Source organism: Monodon monoceros, unplaced genomic scaffold, assembly GCF_005190385.1.
Source record: "Monodon monoceros isolate NGI ecotype Baffin Bay Population unplaced genomic scaffold, NGI_Narwhal_1 Super_Scaffold_12, whole genome shotgun sequence".
In the NCBI taxonomy this organism is placed as follows: Eukaryota; Metazoa; Chordata; class Mammalia; order Artiodactyla; family Monodontidae; genus Monodon; species Monodon monoceros.
Window position 1 is genome coordinate 90,087,836 of NW_021703768.1, and position 15,691 is coordinate 90,103,526.

The 15,691-nt window shown below is 37.5% G+C and overlaps 1 protein-coding gene across 1 annotated transcript in view; it reads left to right on the top strand.

The window, feature by feature from the left end:
- The window catches only part of MAN2A1 (mannosidase alpha class 2A member 1), a 159,785-nt gene that overhangs the window by 124,263 nt on the left and 19,831 nt on the right, over positions 1–15,691 (top strand). Inside the window, exons 17-18 of the mRNA XM_029218227.1 lie at positions 10,471–10,604; positions 14,161–14,302. Of these exons, the coding sequence (XP_029074060.1) occupies positions 10,471–10,604; positions 14,161–14,302 (276 nt within the window). The remainder of the gene's footprint in view (positions 1–10,470; positions 10,605–14,160; positions 14,303–15,691) is intronic.

A 15,691-nucleotide genomic window follows, 5' to 3' on the forward strand; every position in this document is an offset into this window, starting at 1 on the left:
TACTCTTTGATTCTTCTCTCCATAAAGTAACTTTTGCCCAATTTAATCTTCAGCAGAAAACAAAGGCAAGGACAAAAATCAACCAACACTTCCCAAATTACATAAACTGTGTGATCATTGTTGATTTTGAAACAGAGTTGGGAGGCCCAGGTGCAGCCTGACTTCTGGTTTTGTTCTTGGTTTGGTATTTAACTTTAGTTTCTCTATTTGTGTTCTCTCCAGATTCTGAAAATAATAAGCAGTACAGTTTAAAATCTCTCTCTTAACATCATTTAAGCTATTAAAAACGCTGTGTTTTTATTTTCATTATTGTTCGGACATTACATTCAAAAGGTTTCTAGAAATATTAAATTAGAGGAAATTTTGTGCTCACAAGCTTTAAAAGCTTCAAAAGATCAGAGATTTCTAATGAAACATCATGCTTTGCCTTATATCAAGTTAAATAAATCCTTTTTATGGTGACCATAACTTAATGAAATGCCCTTTTAGGACTATTTTATGATTTCTAAAAGATTATTTCATTTGTAGAAAATAACACTTTTCTGGAGGAAAAGGTGGGAGAGGTGGGGATTAATCTTTCTTGTAGTGTAATCATCTTTCATTAAATTGAAGCTGTAAATGTTACCAGATATGCTGCTTTAGCTTTTATCATTAACCTTGGATTAGAAGATAGAATATAATACAAGCAGAAACCCCTGTACCACCTTGTGTTATAGTAATTTGTTATTTTACCATCACAAAAAATACGTATCTTGCTGTGATGTTATGATCAGTAAGTGACATTCACGAGCCGTAGTTTCATTTGTCTTCAGAGTTGTAATTATTAGACTGGTGCTATTTTCTGACATAAACTGCTACTTTGAAGAATTAGGTTGCTATGGGTTACCAACGTATCATGTTCATTTGCACTGACACAAGGTTCAGGTTCCAGCTCTGTTAATATATACCTTCAAGGTATTTTTTCCCCCTCAGGACTATGTTCTCCTAGGCAGGTGTTTGTGAGTGAGTGAGTGAGTGAATGTGTCTGTGTAAACCATGTTTCAACCCTTAGGAGAAATACCTTAAACGCAGTAAATACTTTTGCCTGTTTTCCACCAACATATTATGAAAGTACTGCATGTAGTGGATCTTGCCAAAAGAAAGTACACAGTAGCCTGGGGGTAAAATGTAATGAACTGCCATCAAGAAGTATGGAAGAAAAGACTTTCCTTTGGCTGAAATGACTGATAATTTCCTTCCAAGGGCATATTTAGCAATCAAAGAGAAGTTGCTTTGTTTTTCTTCTGTTTTGAATATATAATCTAAATGGATTCATAACATGACCCTTGACTTTTAGAGAGTCAAAATGAATTGTATCCAGTTAAACATATAAGAGAATCACTTTGGGAATTAGAGATCTGAATCCTTAGTTTCACCTCTAAGCAAACTAGAGTGACCTTGAGTTTGTTCTTTAACTTCTTAGGAGAGAAAGACCAGATGGTCAATTAGGTATCACCATAAAAGAGTCTCAACAACACTTGTTTTCACATCAAGTTTCTTTGGTGCTTGACTCCTTGCTCCTAAATTCATCTTCTAAGGATGCTTGAATCTGGGGCCCTCATCCCTGGAGTCCTTCCACTTATAAACAAGGTCTCACAGCTTCGCTGAAGTTGTTTTTATTTCCATAAAAAGATTCATGAGGATATTAAAATGGTTTATAATCAATCTCTCATTTTTCCCAGGACTACGTTCCATATTTAGTTTGATTTAAGAGTAAAAAGCATTAAGTAAGTTATGGCTAGGCAGACTTAGGTAATTAAAACATTTTTGGAATATCATAATATGCAATTGACTGCTAAGAATTTTTTTCCTGTTAATTGGAACTTTTAAAAAATGAAATAAGTAGCTATGTGTCAAATCTGATTCTTCCCTATAGGCATGAAAAGGAAGGTTATTTTAAGGGACTATAAGTACATTCTGGTTACACAAATTCAGAACTCAGAGGTTATCTTGGGGGCTGTTTGACAGCAGCTGCTGCATTGAAGGCATAGCTTCCTAGTGGGAAATAGCATCATCTCCCACAAATATGTGTTGTACTAAACTCAGATGAAGGGAATAGGGATGGGAAACACAGGGAAGTGTGACGGTTAAGAGCTCCGACTCCAGAGTCAGCCCATGTACATTTCATTCCCAGCTTCCAAACCCGCTCTGCCGCTTACCAGGTGTTTGACCTTGTGCAGGTTATTACATACATGGTCTTGGCTTCATCATCCTAAAAATGATGACAATAATAGAGTCTTCCTCATAGGAGTGTTGGAGGATTAACTGAGTTAATGTACATAAAACCTGACACACACTAAGTGTTGTATCTCCTTAAGAAGGATGTGCAGGCCTGAGAGAGTGGTCATTGGAGGGTTGAGGCATTTGGAGAAGATTTGATAAAGGAAGTGAGTTTCTGAGATGCTAGGTCTTAGAGAAATGTCACTTGAATGGGCAGAAAAGAGGAAAAGAATAGCACAAAGTGTGAAGTGGTGTGGGTGAGATCAAATTCCCTTGTTCCTATAAGAATTTGAAGAATCTGTGTCCGTTACATATTTGTAATTTGACATCTAGTTTTCCTTTATACATTTAAATATTTGCAAAGGGTTTTATTTTTGGTATACTGTAAATATTAACATTTTAAGATAAGCATATCCAATGGGTAGCAATTTGATACTAAATCATGCATTTTTTTTTAAGAGCTCCTGACTTATTTATTTATTTATTTATTTAAAACTTCTTTGGCTGTGTTGGGTCTTCGTTTCTATGCGAGGGCTTTCTCTAGTTGCGGCAAGCGGGGTCCACTCTTCATCACGGTGCGCGGACCTTTCACTGTCGCGGCCTCTCTTGTTGCGGGGCACAGGCTCCAGACGTGCAGGCTCAGTAGTTGTGGCTCACGGGCCTAGTTGCTCCGCGGCATGTGGGATCTTCCCAGACCAGGGCTCGAACCCATGTCCCCTGCGCTGGCAGGCAGATTCTCAACCACTGCGCCACCAGGGAAGCCCAAATCATGCATTTTTTAAAAGCCTCAACAAACTCTTTTATTTTATTTTTTTTCTTCGATACGCGGGCCTCTCACTGTTTTGGGCTCTCCCATTGCGGAGCACAGGCTCCGGACGCGCAGGCTCAGCGGCCATGGCTCACGGGCACAGCCGTTCCGCGGCATGTGGGATCCTCCCGGACCAGGGCACGAACCCGTGTCGCCTGCATCGGCAGGCGGACTCTCAACCATTTCGCCACCAGGGAAGCCCCTCAACAAACTCTTCTTAAACAAATTTCATATCATTATTTTCTCCTTGAACTCATATTTCCATTCTACTTCCTCCACCAAATTTTATCTTAATATAATACTTTATGCTTGAGAGTCTTATTATTGGTCAACTTTTCATTCTTCTGAAAGAAATATATATATGTGTTTTAAATATATATATATATGTTTTAAAATTCTGTCATCCTAAAGCTCGAAGTATTAAATTTCTTCTGGATTGAGTTATAAAAAGTGTTATAGTATATGATTGATCAAAATATATAATTGATCTATATATATTACCACTTTGATCATTTATAAACTTTAATAGAAACATTTTTCTTAATGACATGAATTGTACCGTTTGTATCCTAAATGTTTATGCATTCATTGGTAAATGTTACTTATTGCTAGAAGAGATAGGTTTCAGCATTGATTTTATTCTTATTGTTCTTATAAATGAAAGGCAAAGGAATGTTGCTAACATAAATAAGTAGGTGGAAATTGAAGGAGTTTAGTTATGAGAATGCCATTTAATTCCTTGAACTCCTTCTGAGTTATATTCCATAAATCACAGTGATTTATTGCCAAACATTAATCAATTATTTTTAATGATCTACTGTCTGACAACTTTACTAGGTAACCTTCAATTTTGTTGAAAGCCAACAATTGGAAAACCATGTGTTTTGCAAAAATATTTGTTCCCTGGTTGTTGAAGTTCAATCAGACACCAATACTTCAAATTGTTTTTGTTCAGCCCCACTTGAGTTAGGGTGGGTGAGAGGCATGCTGCTGCCTTTTTTTTCTTTCTTTTTTTTTTTTTTTTGGTTAAGCTGGGAGAAGGAATAGTGAAAGTGTGGTTTAAAAAAAAGAAAAGGAAGAACCACATGCTTCCATGGCAGGTCTGTTTCAGTGGAATCTGAGCTTCCTATCTAAAAGCACCTTGGAAAAGAGTATGTTTGCAAGAACAGGAAGTAGGCAACTCCAGAGTGACTGTCAGTGTGGAGGCAGGCAGACCACTGAGATTACTCCAGCATCCTTCCTTCTCTGTACTAGACCAGCCCAAGTCTGGACTGTGGGTCATGAGCTGTTTATTCGCCTCCCAGGTTAGTTAGACCACGTCTGTTTTGGATTTAAAAGAATGTTACTGATGTAGGTGTTATGTTCCTCCAAAACAGGGCTTCTAAAAAACCTGTTGGTTTTTAAAATCAGTGTTTATTAGAAAAAAAATGACAGATTCCCAGTTTTGTTGTGTATGTTTCAGTTATTAGGCCTTTTTCACATATATCATACTTAATTGGTAGAATCTTTAACCAGAATTTGTAATCTGTGTGATCGAAATGCTATACCTTTCTTATTATGCATTTACTTTTGTGTCATTGTGAGAATTATTGAAATGAAGAGCATAAAGTACGTAGACTAGTGCCCAGCTCATACGTTGATCAGTAAGCAGTGGTAGTTATTTATCTAGTGCTTTATAAATGAAACACAGTGATGCATCATTATTTTCTTAAATTTGAATCTTGGAATGAAATTTACTAAACTGTGTATTCCTGAAAGCAGATGTTAAAATTTTCACTTGTGGAGAAATAATCAACGTGAACATTTACAGGCCTGGAAATCAGCAGGTACCTCAGAGAATAAATTAGGTCTTGTAATGGATGATAAGTTGAGTCAGTCAACATGGATAAAAAGGTCATCCGGTTGTGGGAATTACTACCATTTCTATTCTTGGTACTTTCAGATGGGAGTACAGTTTGTTTTTTTTTAAATATAGTCATGATAATATTTGCTCTTTAGAAACATTATCTACATGTTGACCTACTAAATTTATCATTGTTGTCTATTGTCAGTTAAGTGTATGTGTCAAACTAAGCAGTGTGTGTTAATTAATAATCATGTGTCAACTCCCAGTTAAGTTGGATAAGTTTACAAAAACAATGTCACAAAGTAAATACACACTAGGAGAGTTACTCTTATATTTTTGATCATTTAAATACAAAACAAAATACTCCCAAAATTGAAGGGGAGATATTCAAAATTAGGAGCCCTGGTTTTTCATGACAGTTCTTATTGCCTTACTTCTGCTATGACATGAGGGCTCAGTCCCTCTCTCCGTTCAGACACAGATTTGAGGAAAAGGGATGAGGACAGCAGGTTGATAGCAAGGTTCCATTTTTGCCCCAGAGTACACATTTTAAGGACAGCCACTGAAAGACCTTGCTTTAAATCCTGGGTGGGTTTTTTGAGGATTTATTTTATATTTGATTTCCTATGTATGTCACATTTCAGTTAGACTTTTGTTTGAAGGCTTAAACACCTCTCTTAGGGCTGTCACCTTCACTTTTCATTTTCCCAGGTGGGTGTGGGCCAGTTGCTGTTTTTCCATCTTGATCTGATAACTTGTCCTAAGCACACATTGAGTGCCACTAATAAGATATTGGATTCTTGCTGGAGTGAGAGAGGGGCTCTCCTGCTCTTTTCCCCAAGCTGCTGCCTCTTATTCCTATAACTACTTCAGTGTCGTGAGAGAGGCGTCCGATTTATATTCCTTGGAAAAGTATGCCTTGCATTTCAGAATTGTTATAATAAGGTGGTCTAGGCAGGTGGAGAGGGCTGAATTAGGCTGGTCCAGATAGATTTTAGAATGATGTGGCATGAAGAGAGTAGATTGTGCAGAGGAGATACGCCTAGGATTCTCCAGAGGCCCTCAGTTGCTGCTCAGAGCCATGACCACAGCCTTTGCATCTGCATGACTTAGTCATTAGACCATCCTGGATATTTGCTCCATCTCTTCTTTCAGGCACAGGGCACGTGTTCGAGGCGCCCTCCAGTTTTTCTCTCCATACTCAAAGGAGTATGTTTCTTGGTTTCCTTAAGACCAGTGCTGAGCAACAGAGTCAAGAGGGTCTTGCCTTCCGACCCTGATCCCTTGCCTCCTTAGTTTCATTTTTCCCTGCCATCTTAGAAAATATTCTTTTTAAAAAATGCTTAAAATTATTTTTATGTATAAAATGCAAATTATATACATGTATGTGTGTGTGTCTATTTACACACATACTCTTTTGACAAAAATTTCACACATTATTATAACAAAAGGCTCTCTGGAATCTGTGTCTGGCCCCTATCCACTGCTCAAGAGAGGTAATACAGATATTTGCACACTCTCTTTCTCTCTCTCTCTCACACACACACACACACACACACACACATCTACAGAAATGTGTAGTATTATGTTTGTGTCTGTTTCAGCATAACGTTTATTGTACTGTGCAAACGCTCTGTTTGCTTTTCCCATCAGATCTTTCTCTGCCAGGACAGAGAGTTGCCTCCTTCTTTTCATTTGCTACACAGCATTCCATAGCATGGGTGTACCTGATTTTATTATTTATTTGCCTGTTGATGGACATCTAGCATGTTTCCCCATTTTTTTTACTCTTGGCACCAGTGCGCTCGCTGTAAACATGCTTATGCTCGTGATTAGTGTTCATTTTAGGTAGATAAGAGAGGTAATTAGGGTATGTGTCTTTAATATTTAATATATATTACTTTATTGGCTTCTAAAGTGACTGTGACATTTTAAAAGAGATTTTTGGATTGTTTTAAAGAAGTTTTGGGTTCTGGCAAGCCTTGTCCCTTAATTTTATTTCACTCAATTCAGTAACTCTTGCAGCTTATCAGATCCCAGATCAGTGCCCTCTCTCCTTGTTTGAAAATAGTCTGGAGCTCTCCTCTCTACTTAAGCATTCCTACAAAGCTTTTCCCAATCCTTGGTCCCAAAGTAATTTCAACATTTTCCAGTAGTTGGTCTGCTATTGAGGCATGATGGTTGAGAGGTTTAGTCCTGGTTCTGCCAGGCCTTGTGATCTGGGGCAGATAATTTCCTCCTAGGCTTAGGGTCAGGAATGATTATATGTAAAGCCTATAGTGTATGGTACCTAGTAAGCACTTGGTACTTGTTGGCTGTTGTCATTCCCCCATGCAGCTGAACCCTTCACTCACTTCTTGTATACCTATTATGTGCTGGGAGCATAAGATAAATAAGACATGGTCCCTATACCTGAGGAACTGACCTTCTAACATGCATGTGTTTGCCCAAAATGAAAGTACTTACTCCTCTTTTATCTATTTGAACCTTATCTATAGCCCATCTGCTTTCTCCCAACCAGTTAACTTCTGCATCATGAGGGACAGCCTCTCACATCTTTACTCATTCTGTTTAACAGTGATTCAGCACCGACCACGTGCCCAAAACATTGTTAAAAACTGAAATATGAGATAGTGTGTAAGACAGTCTGTGTTTGTGAGCAGCTCATAGGCTCTAGGGAGGAAAAATTAAAGAGCTCCAGGGTTCTGAAACACTCGTTTGGCTTCTCTGTTATAGCTTTTCACCTGTGAACTGGCTAAATTTTACTTTGCATTGCCTGTGTGTTAGTAAGGATAAACAATCTCCATCTTCTCTTCTCCAAGGGCACAGAGTGTGAGGTGCTAGCAAAAGGGCACTTAGTTCTCTGTTGAAACCTGGGAATGGCCTCACACCTGCTCCCCCTCCCCCATGGACTACTCTTGTTAAGTAGGAGCTATTTTCTTTCCCAGGATTGGAGGAAAACTAGAAGGACTTAGAAAGCCCTGGCCATCTATGCTCAGGTAGAACCATTTTAGCAAAAGTATCTTTTGCTGCCACATCCTGCAAAGATCCAGCATATCACTGGGACCACTGGGTTTGTACCCCTGCTTCCTGGGGAGTTCTGCCCTCAGTCCCATGAGCTTCTTTGGGACTGACACATCTTAGGAATTCTTGACACAGAATAGGAAAAGTCAGCAGTCTTCTTTCTCCCTCACACATGTTCTTCTTTTAAAAATAATTAATTTTCTTTGAGAACTCAGGGATACCTCCTTGCTTTTTTTTACCATTACAGGTTTCATTTGGTTTGTTCACAATAAGTATATTAAGTCTGAACTTATTTTAAGTCTGCCCTGGCACAGAATTTAAATCAATGTCTTGCTGAATTGTGAATGGACGTGAAGGCTCCTTTTAAAGGAGCTTTAAGCGTTTGTTGCCCCAGCAGGATCTGAGCATAATACTGAGCTTGAGAAAGATGATTTTCTCAATAGAAATAATTTATCATTGCTAGAGATAATGTGAAATTACTAGTTTTTTCTCGAAGCATGTTTTTTGTAAATGTTTTCCAGAGATACATACCTTGAAATTAATGATGGTCTCCTTTGTGAAGACTTTATTTCATTTCATGTATTTTGTTGACCCCTGAGATAATAGTCCATCTAGAGAGGAGAAAACATAAAGCAGTACTAAAAACACTATGAATGCTTTCAGTAAAGTAGAGTCACTTGCCATCTGCTGTTTTCCCTAATGCTGCATTAATACTAGCATCTCTAGTGCTACATGTTGGGTTTTGGGCATCTTTGGTTCATTTGTGAATGCTTGTCTTTTAAAATTTTATATACAATTCATTTGGTTTTAGAAAAATATTCTGGATAATGTAAGTATACTGGAAGGAAAGTTTGCATTTAAAGTAATGCATTTCCCAGTTCAAAGAACACACTATTGTTCTATCACCAGCATATGCGCTTGCTTTTTTCTTTTCCCCCCCAAACTTCCCAATAGTGGTGAAGAAGTTTGGATCAGCTATGTTGGCAGGTTCTTGTAATTCTCAGAAGGAAATGTATGTATGCATTTAATTAGCAGAGGTTAGTGGTTCAGACTGTGGCTATAAAGCAGGAAAAAAAATGGCACTTCCTTCCCCCACCCATGGAGATCATGCTCATCATAGTAAGAAACTGAAGTTGGCTCTGGTTGAGGTTGTTGAGTTGGAAAGACAACATCTACCAGAAGAGAATTTCTGTGAGCATTCTGAAAATTATATTGATGGAAACTGCAGCCCATTTAGTATTTTTACCATATTATTATTTATGGTGTACAATTTCCAGTTGTACTTTTCACATAAACCTATAATGCCTGGGCCAGCTGCATTTACATTTTTTCCACAAATCCCACAGATCCAAACTTCCTTTCTATTTGCTGTCTAAACTCTGGGGATTCTTCTTGGCTCCTGGAAAAAGTCTTCCTCACTCTCTTTCTCCCCTCCCTGCTTTTCTGTACACAGCCCTCTTTCTCTAAAGAGTACGCTGGTTATCAGCAGAGTGACAGATTGTGTGTGAGAAGGGGGAGAGGTGGGTCATGAATAACAATGGTGGTTAAGTTTCCAGGGTTCTTGGAACTTCAAAAAACTTCAGCTGTATGAAATAGGATATGGCCAATCTTTCTTCTTTGACCACTTTCGTAATCATTCTCTTTCTTAGAAGATCCTACAGTATCTTTTATATCCACTCAATCTGTATTAAGAGTGTTGGGTTTCTTCATAACTCCTCTCTCCAGCTCTGAAATAGACCCAAGGGTTCGCTGAGGACCTGAAGATATAGTTAGGGTAGCATGACAGATAGAAATTAGTAAATACTTTAGGCTTATCCAAAAAAACAAAAATGTTCGATACATCTGGGACTTTTTCAGGCTCTCCTCTGCTTTATATAGCAAAGGGCAAAATGAATCACTCCATAACAAGGGATCCTAAGAGACACCAAACTCAATTTAAATTGATTTAAGTTCTGGGGAGCTCTCCAGATTATACTTCACAAATACTAATGTGGTAATACCAGTTTTAGCCATAACTCATTGCATTGGACCTCCTGTCTCTTTTCCTGGCTATAGATCATGGGTAGTAATACACTGTCTCTTGAACCACCAGGGTGTAAATTTCACTGCTCATAATTTCCAGTGTGTGAGGAGAGCCTGGTGAAGAAGTAGGCTTGAATGGCTCTGTTGGGGAGTGGCAGTGCACATGAGTGGTGGATTGGCCTGTAGTGTGGCTGACCTTTTCTCATTTAATGTCCTCTTTCCTCTCTGGAACTCATTGCAGAATCATTTGCATGTTATATTTCACCTACATTTATCTCATTCTAGCCTCTTCATCCTTCTGTTGAGTTATATATGCCCCTGAATAAATGTTTTCTATTGTCTGATTTAAAAAAAGGTGAATTGTGACACCATTTGGCATATGAGAGATAGTAAAGATAGGAAGTAGGAAACAGGAAAATACCTGTAACGTTAGAAAGAGTTCTGTATAGTATATTTAAGAAAAGCGGGTAGCAATTATTTTTTATTAATGTATATATTCTTTTAACTTTAGGAATAGAAGGACAGTCTGTGGAAATTTCCAATATTGTGGACATCCGAAAAGAACATAACCGTGAGATTGCAATGAGAATTTCTTCTAGCATCAACAACCAAAATAGATTTTATACTGACCTAAATGGATACCAGGTAATTTCCCTTTAAAATGTTTAAGTAATGGTTATAATATGTAACTTTTATATGTGATGATGGGCCAGTTAATTTTGGAATCTTTGAAAAAATATGCTTAAGGTTGCAAATTATTTCTAAAATAAGACTGAATTTTAACAGACACTTTTAGGTTCTGTATTCAACCATATTTTCAAGGTTAGAACAAATATATTAACAAGACTACTTTGTGAAATGTCTATTTGTAAGGATTTATTTTTTCAAAGGAAGATTTAGTGACCATTACACATGTTAAATACCTTGATGCTAAAATGTATATGAATTTATATAATAGAAAGGAAATATTAATTAGGGACTGATGGAGTATATCTTTTTTTTTCCTCATAAGGAATTGGTCTATGTATATTTAGTTTATTCCACATATGTTTTTAAATGTATGATTTAATACTGGGCTCTTTTAAATTTCAGGAAAACTCTTCTCTCTACTGATGTATATGTGTGTGTACATATATACACACACATATATGTGTACATAGACATAGATATACAAATAAAAACATCAGTTTAGAAATGTGAGTAGGTGTGTATTTAGTCAAAATTTTCATGAAATAGTTTGAAATAGTAATGGGAAAATTGATTCATAAAAATTTTTAAGATTGTCATTTCTCTAATTTACTAGAGCTCTTTTGATTGTTACCTAAATCTCTGTATTCAGAGTGTATGTGTGTAACAACATATCTTTGAAATAATACTATTAGAGACATGAGCATGTTTGTTTTTGTTTGTTTGTTTGTTTTGCGGTACGCGGGCCTCTCACTGCTGTGGCCTCTCCCATTGTGGAGCACAGGCTCCAGACGCGCAGGCTCAGCGGCCATGGCTCATGGGCCCAGCCGCTCCATGGCATGTGGGATCTTCCCGGACCGGGGCACGAACCCGTGTCCCCTGCATTGGCAGGCGGACTCTCAACCACTGCGCCACCAGGGAAGCCCCATGAGCATGTTTTTGAGGCATTAGCATTTTAGAAATTTCTGGCTACGAATAGAAATAATTTCACAAATGCTGTTACTTTGATTTTCAACTGGGATGAGTGGAAGGGATTGTGATAATTTTCTCTTCTACAATTTCCTGCAAAAGTTAAATTTAAACCTTTTCAGAGCATAAAAATTGCAGCATACATTTTGAATTAACATGTTAATTCTTCTACAGCTGTTTGATTTTCAAATGAAGCCCTGGCTTTATGGTGATTCATTTTCCTTGTGTACAAAAGAAAGGCTTTTCTTAAAGTCTTACAGAAGCAGTAATATGTATGTGTGGGTGTATACATGAATGAAAAAACTTAGTAAAAATGAATAAAAATGTGAATTTTCTTTACAAGGTTCGACCATTTTAATAAATAGGAAAATATTATTTTTAAGTCTATAGCCTAAGTGTTTCCTCTTTTTTAGAATAGGCCATTTCTTAAGCTTTGAAAAGAGTAGTTACTTGGGCCAAACTAGAAATCTAGACCCGCAGGTGGGGAATGAGGGTAACAGCTACACAATTGTGACAGTTTTAAATGTCTTTTTTTAAGTATACAACTAAATGGAGTAGGAAGGTCAGGATTGGAGATTTCTTTCTAATTAGCTTCCCTTCCTTCCTTCCTTTTTTTTTTTTTTTTTTTTTAACATTTTACAGTTGTTTTTTCCACCAGTTTGTTAATGTCCTAGGGCTGTGATATAAACCGCCACAAACTGGGTGGCTTAAAACAACAAAAATTTATTCTCTCACAGTTTTGGACATTAGGAGTCTAGAATCAAGATGTAGGCAGGGCCCCACTCCCTCCATCGGCTCTAGGGAAGTATAACCTTGCATTTTCTAGCTTCTGGTGGTTGCAAGACAATCCTTGGTACACCTTGCCTTGTAGACATATCACTCCAATCTCTGTCTGTGCTGTCACATGGTCTCTTTGTGCCTCTGAATGTCTCTCTCTGTGTCCAAATTCCCCATTTCTTGTAAGGACACCATTCTTTTTTTTTTTTTAATCTTATTTTTTAATTTATTTTTGGCTGTGTTGGGTCTTCATTGCTGTGCACGGGCTTTATCTAGTTGCGTTGAGCGGGGGCTACTCTTCGTTGCGGCGTGCGGGCTTCTCATTGCGGTGGCTTCTCTTGTTGCGGAGCACAGGCTCTAGGCGTGCGGGCGCACGGGCTTCAGTAGTTGTGGCGCACAGGCTTAGTTGCTCTGTGGCATGTGGGATCTTCCCGGACCAGGGACTGAACCCGTGTCTCCTGCATTGGCAGGCTGATTCTTAACCAGTGCACCACCAGGGAAGTCCCAAACATCTAGTTTGTTTTTTGTTTTTTTTTTTTTAACATCTTTATTGGAGTATAATTGCTTTACAATGGTGTGTTAGTTTCTGCTTTATAACAAAGTGAATCAGTTATACATATACATATGTTCCTATATCTCTTCCCTCTTGCGTCTCCCTCCCTCCCACCCTCCCTATCCCACCCCTCCAGGCGGTCACAAAGCACCGACACCATTCTTTAGATTATCGCTCACGCTAATCCAGTATAACTTGATTTTATCTGCAGAGACCATATTTCAAAGTAAAATCACATTCACAGGTTCTGGGCGAACATGAATTTGGGGGGACACTATTCAGAACCAGTAAGTTGAATGACCTACTGCAGGGTTGTTGTGAAGATTAAAGATCTTATCTGTGAAATTCTCAATACTGTGCCTGGCATTAATGGTTACTCAATACATGTTAACTATTATGTTTATGTTGAACTTCTCCTTTTCTGAGTTTCATGTCGAACTTTCATGAGTTTAAAAGAAGAGATGGCATTTTTATGTGGTATAAGATTTCTGATAACAAAGTCTCTGTTTGATGTCTCCTCCTGAGGTTTGAGTGAGTCTCCTTGACCCAGATCAGCTTAGTGCATTGTCAGTCTCTCAAAATATAAAATTAGAGTTGTATTTCATGCATTCAGATACTAGACCAAGAAAAATTGGAATTTGGAACTATCTACATTGAAACTAAACAAGAAGAGTAAGCCTTGAATAGTTTTTAAATATAAATATGCATTTGATTATTATAACATAGTATGTTAGAGGATTTGGTGAGGAGATGTGTGGTATTTATTAAAACTGATTCAAGAATCATAAGAGATATTTCTTGAAAGGGGATAGAGAGCTATTATGCTTAGCCTTCATTATAAAAGCAGTATGTTAGATGTAAATGAGAAGTGAATCCTTAATACCTTTATAATTTGTTTTATGCAAATATTGGAGAGCTAGAAAACTTGTTAAGGATTTTTATTCTGAATTTAAATAGTAATGCCTATTTTAAAAATCTGGACAAGTTCTACCTTTCTCACTTAAAAATTGTTTTCTAAGATGCTCATGATTTTCCTTCATATTGTTTTGAAGAATGTTTTCATTTCTAAGTTAGCTGTTCTATTGGACAAGAAAGGTGCTGTACCTTTTTCTGTTTGGAAGGAAAACCATCTGTAGTGGATAGTAATTTTTTTAAGTACATGTGTAAATATCACTTGATTTTTTTTTCCTTAACGAGAACTGTTTGGTCTTACAGATTCAACCTAGAATGACACTGAGCAAATTGCCTCTCCAGGCGAACGTTTATCCGATGACTACAATGGCATATGTCCAGGATGCTGAGTATCGCTTGACCCTACTCTCTGCTCAATCTTTAGGTGTTTCGAGTTTGAAAAGTGGTGTGTTGTTTAGATTCTTTTTTGCTCTTATAAGTTTCACTCCCCAGTGTATAATCTTTCTGCTGGTAATATGTATTAATTATCATCCCCAGTCACAGGCTTTCCTCTTTTGAGAACCAGACTGTTAATTTTGAGCTTTGTGAGACCAATGTAAAATAATAAATTTCCTTCATCTTCAGATGAAAAAAGAGGGATCTAAAAGTCCATGAAACTGATTATTTTTAAAGATAATTTACTCCTCCTGATGGCTCATTGTTTGCAGAAGTCTGTCATTATTGTGACTGATTGGGAATGGAAATTCAGACTCAAATTAAACTAAGTTTAGATAGAGTTCAGATAACTTAACCAGGTTTGCAAAGGTGGAAAGTTACAGTTCAAACTTAGGTCCTTCTCTGAATCCCATCCTTCTAGGACACTACCAGCTGAAAAGAAGAAAGGGAGTAGAGATGATACAGATATGGGGATAAAGAGGTGACAGACATGACTTTACAGATTCCAAAAGAGAGAATGAAATGGAGTGAAAGAGAAAATAGATAGTAGACGCTGATTGATTTTTTTTTAGAACTTTCTATTGGGAGACTTTCTCCCTCATAATACATATTTTTAATTATCATATACGTGTCAATTGCTCTTCTTTCCTTACATACTAAGAGGTGCTAAGACAAGCATGTTATGGAGCCAGGCAGATAATAAATGTGTACAGATGCCTGGCATATTCATTTTATATTGGGCATATGCATACAAACCCATTATTTGTATTGTGTATATACATGCATTCTGTACTTCCACACACAGAAAACCTTACTACTTATCATTTTTCTTTGTGGCCTTCATTAAACAAAATCATGAGATCATGTCATGAAGACATGAATACAGTTATAAAAATAATAATGGCATCATGTTGGGGCTCCAGTGGGGAGTGCTGGGATTTGAGTGAATTGCGGAGCACATTCCCCCTGTACACTGGGGTGACCACTGCTTTGTGTCAGCTACTTGTCACCATGGAGAAAGGGGCCCAGTGTTGCCAAATTTTTCAGTTTTTGAAGAAAAGCCCAGAAGTTTGGAATTTTATGAGAAGTTGCCCATTCTGTAACTTGTGACATAATTTTTTAAAAATCAGAACATAAAGCCTCATTTTTAAACTCTGCCTTAAATTCTCAAAACTGGGCTCTACTTAAATAGGGGACTAGACCTTAGGATTCAAGTGGTCATGAACCAAACAGTATTATCTCACTTCCCTGATCAAGAGAGCTATGGACATAAAAACAATTTGAGTACAGGCCAGGAAGTTACTCAGTGTCACATAGTATATTGGCTAACATTTGGAGGCAGAGAGAAGAGTTAGAACTGACAAAGAGATTGATATACTAATTTGAGTGTGAAGAGATC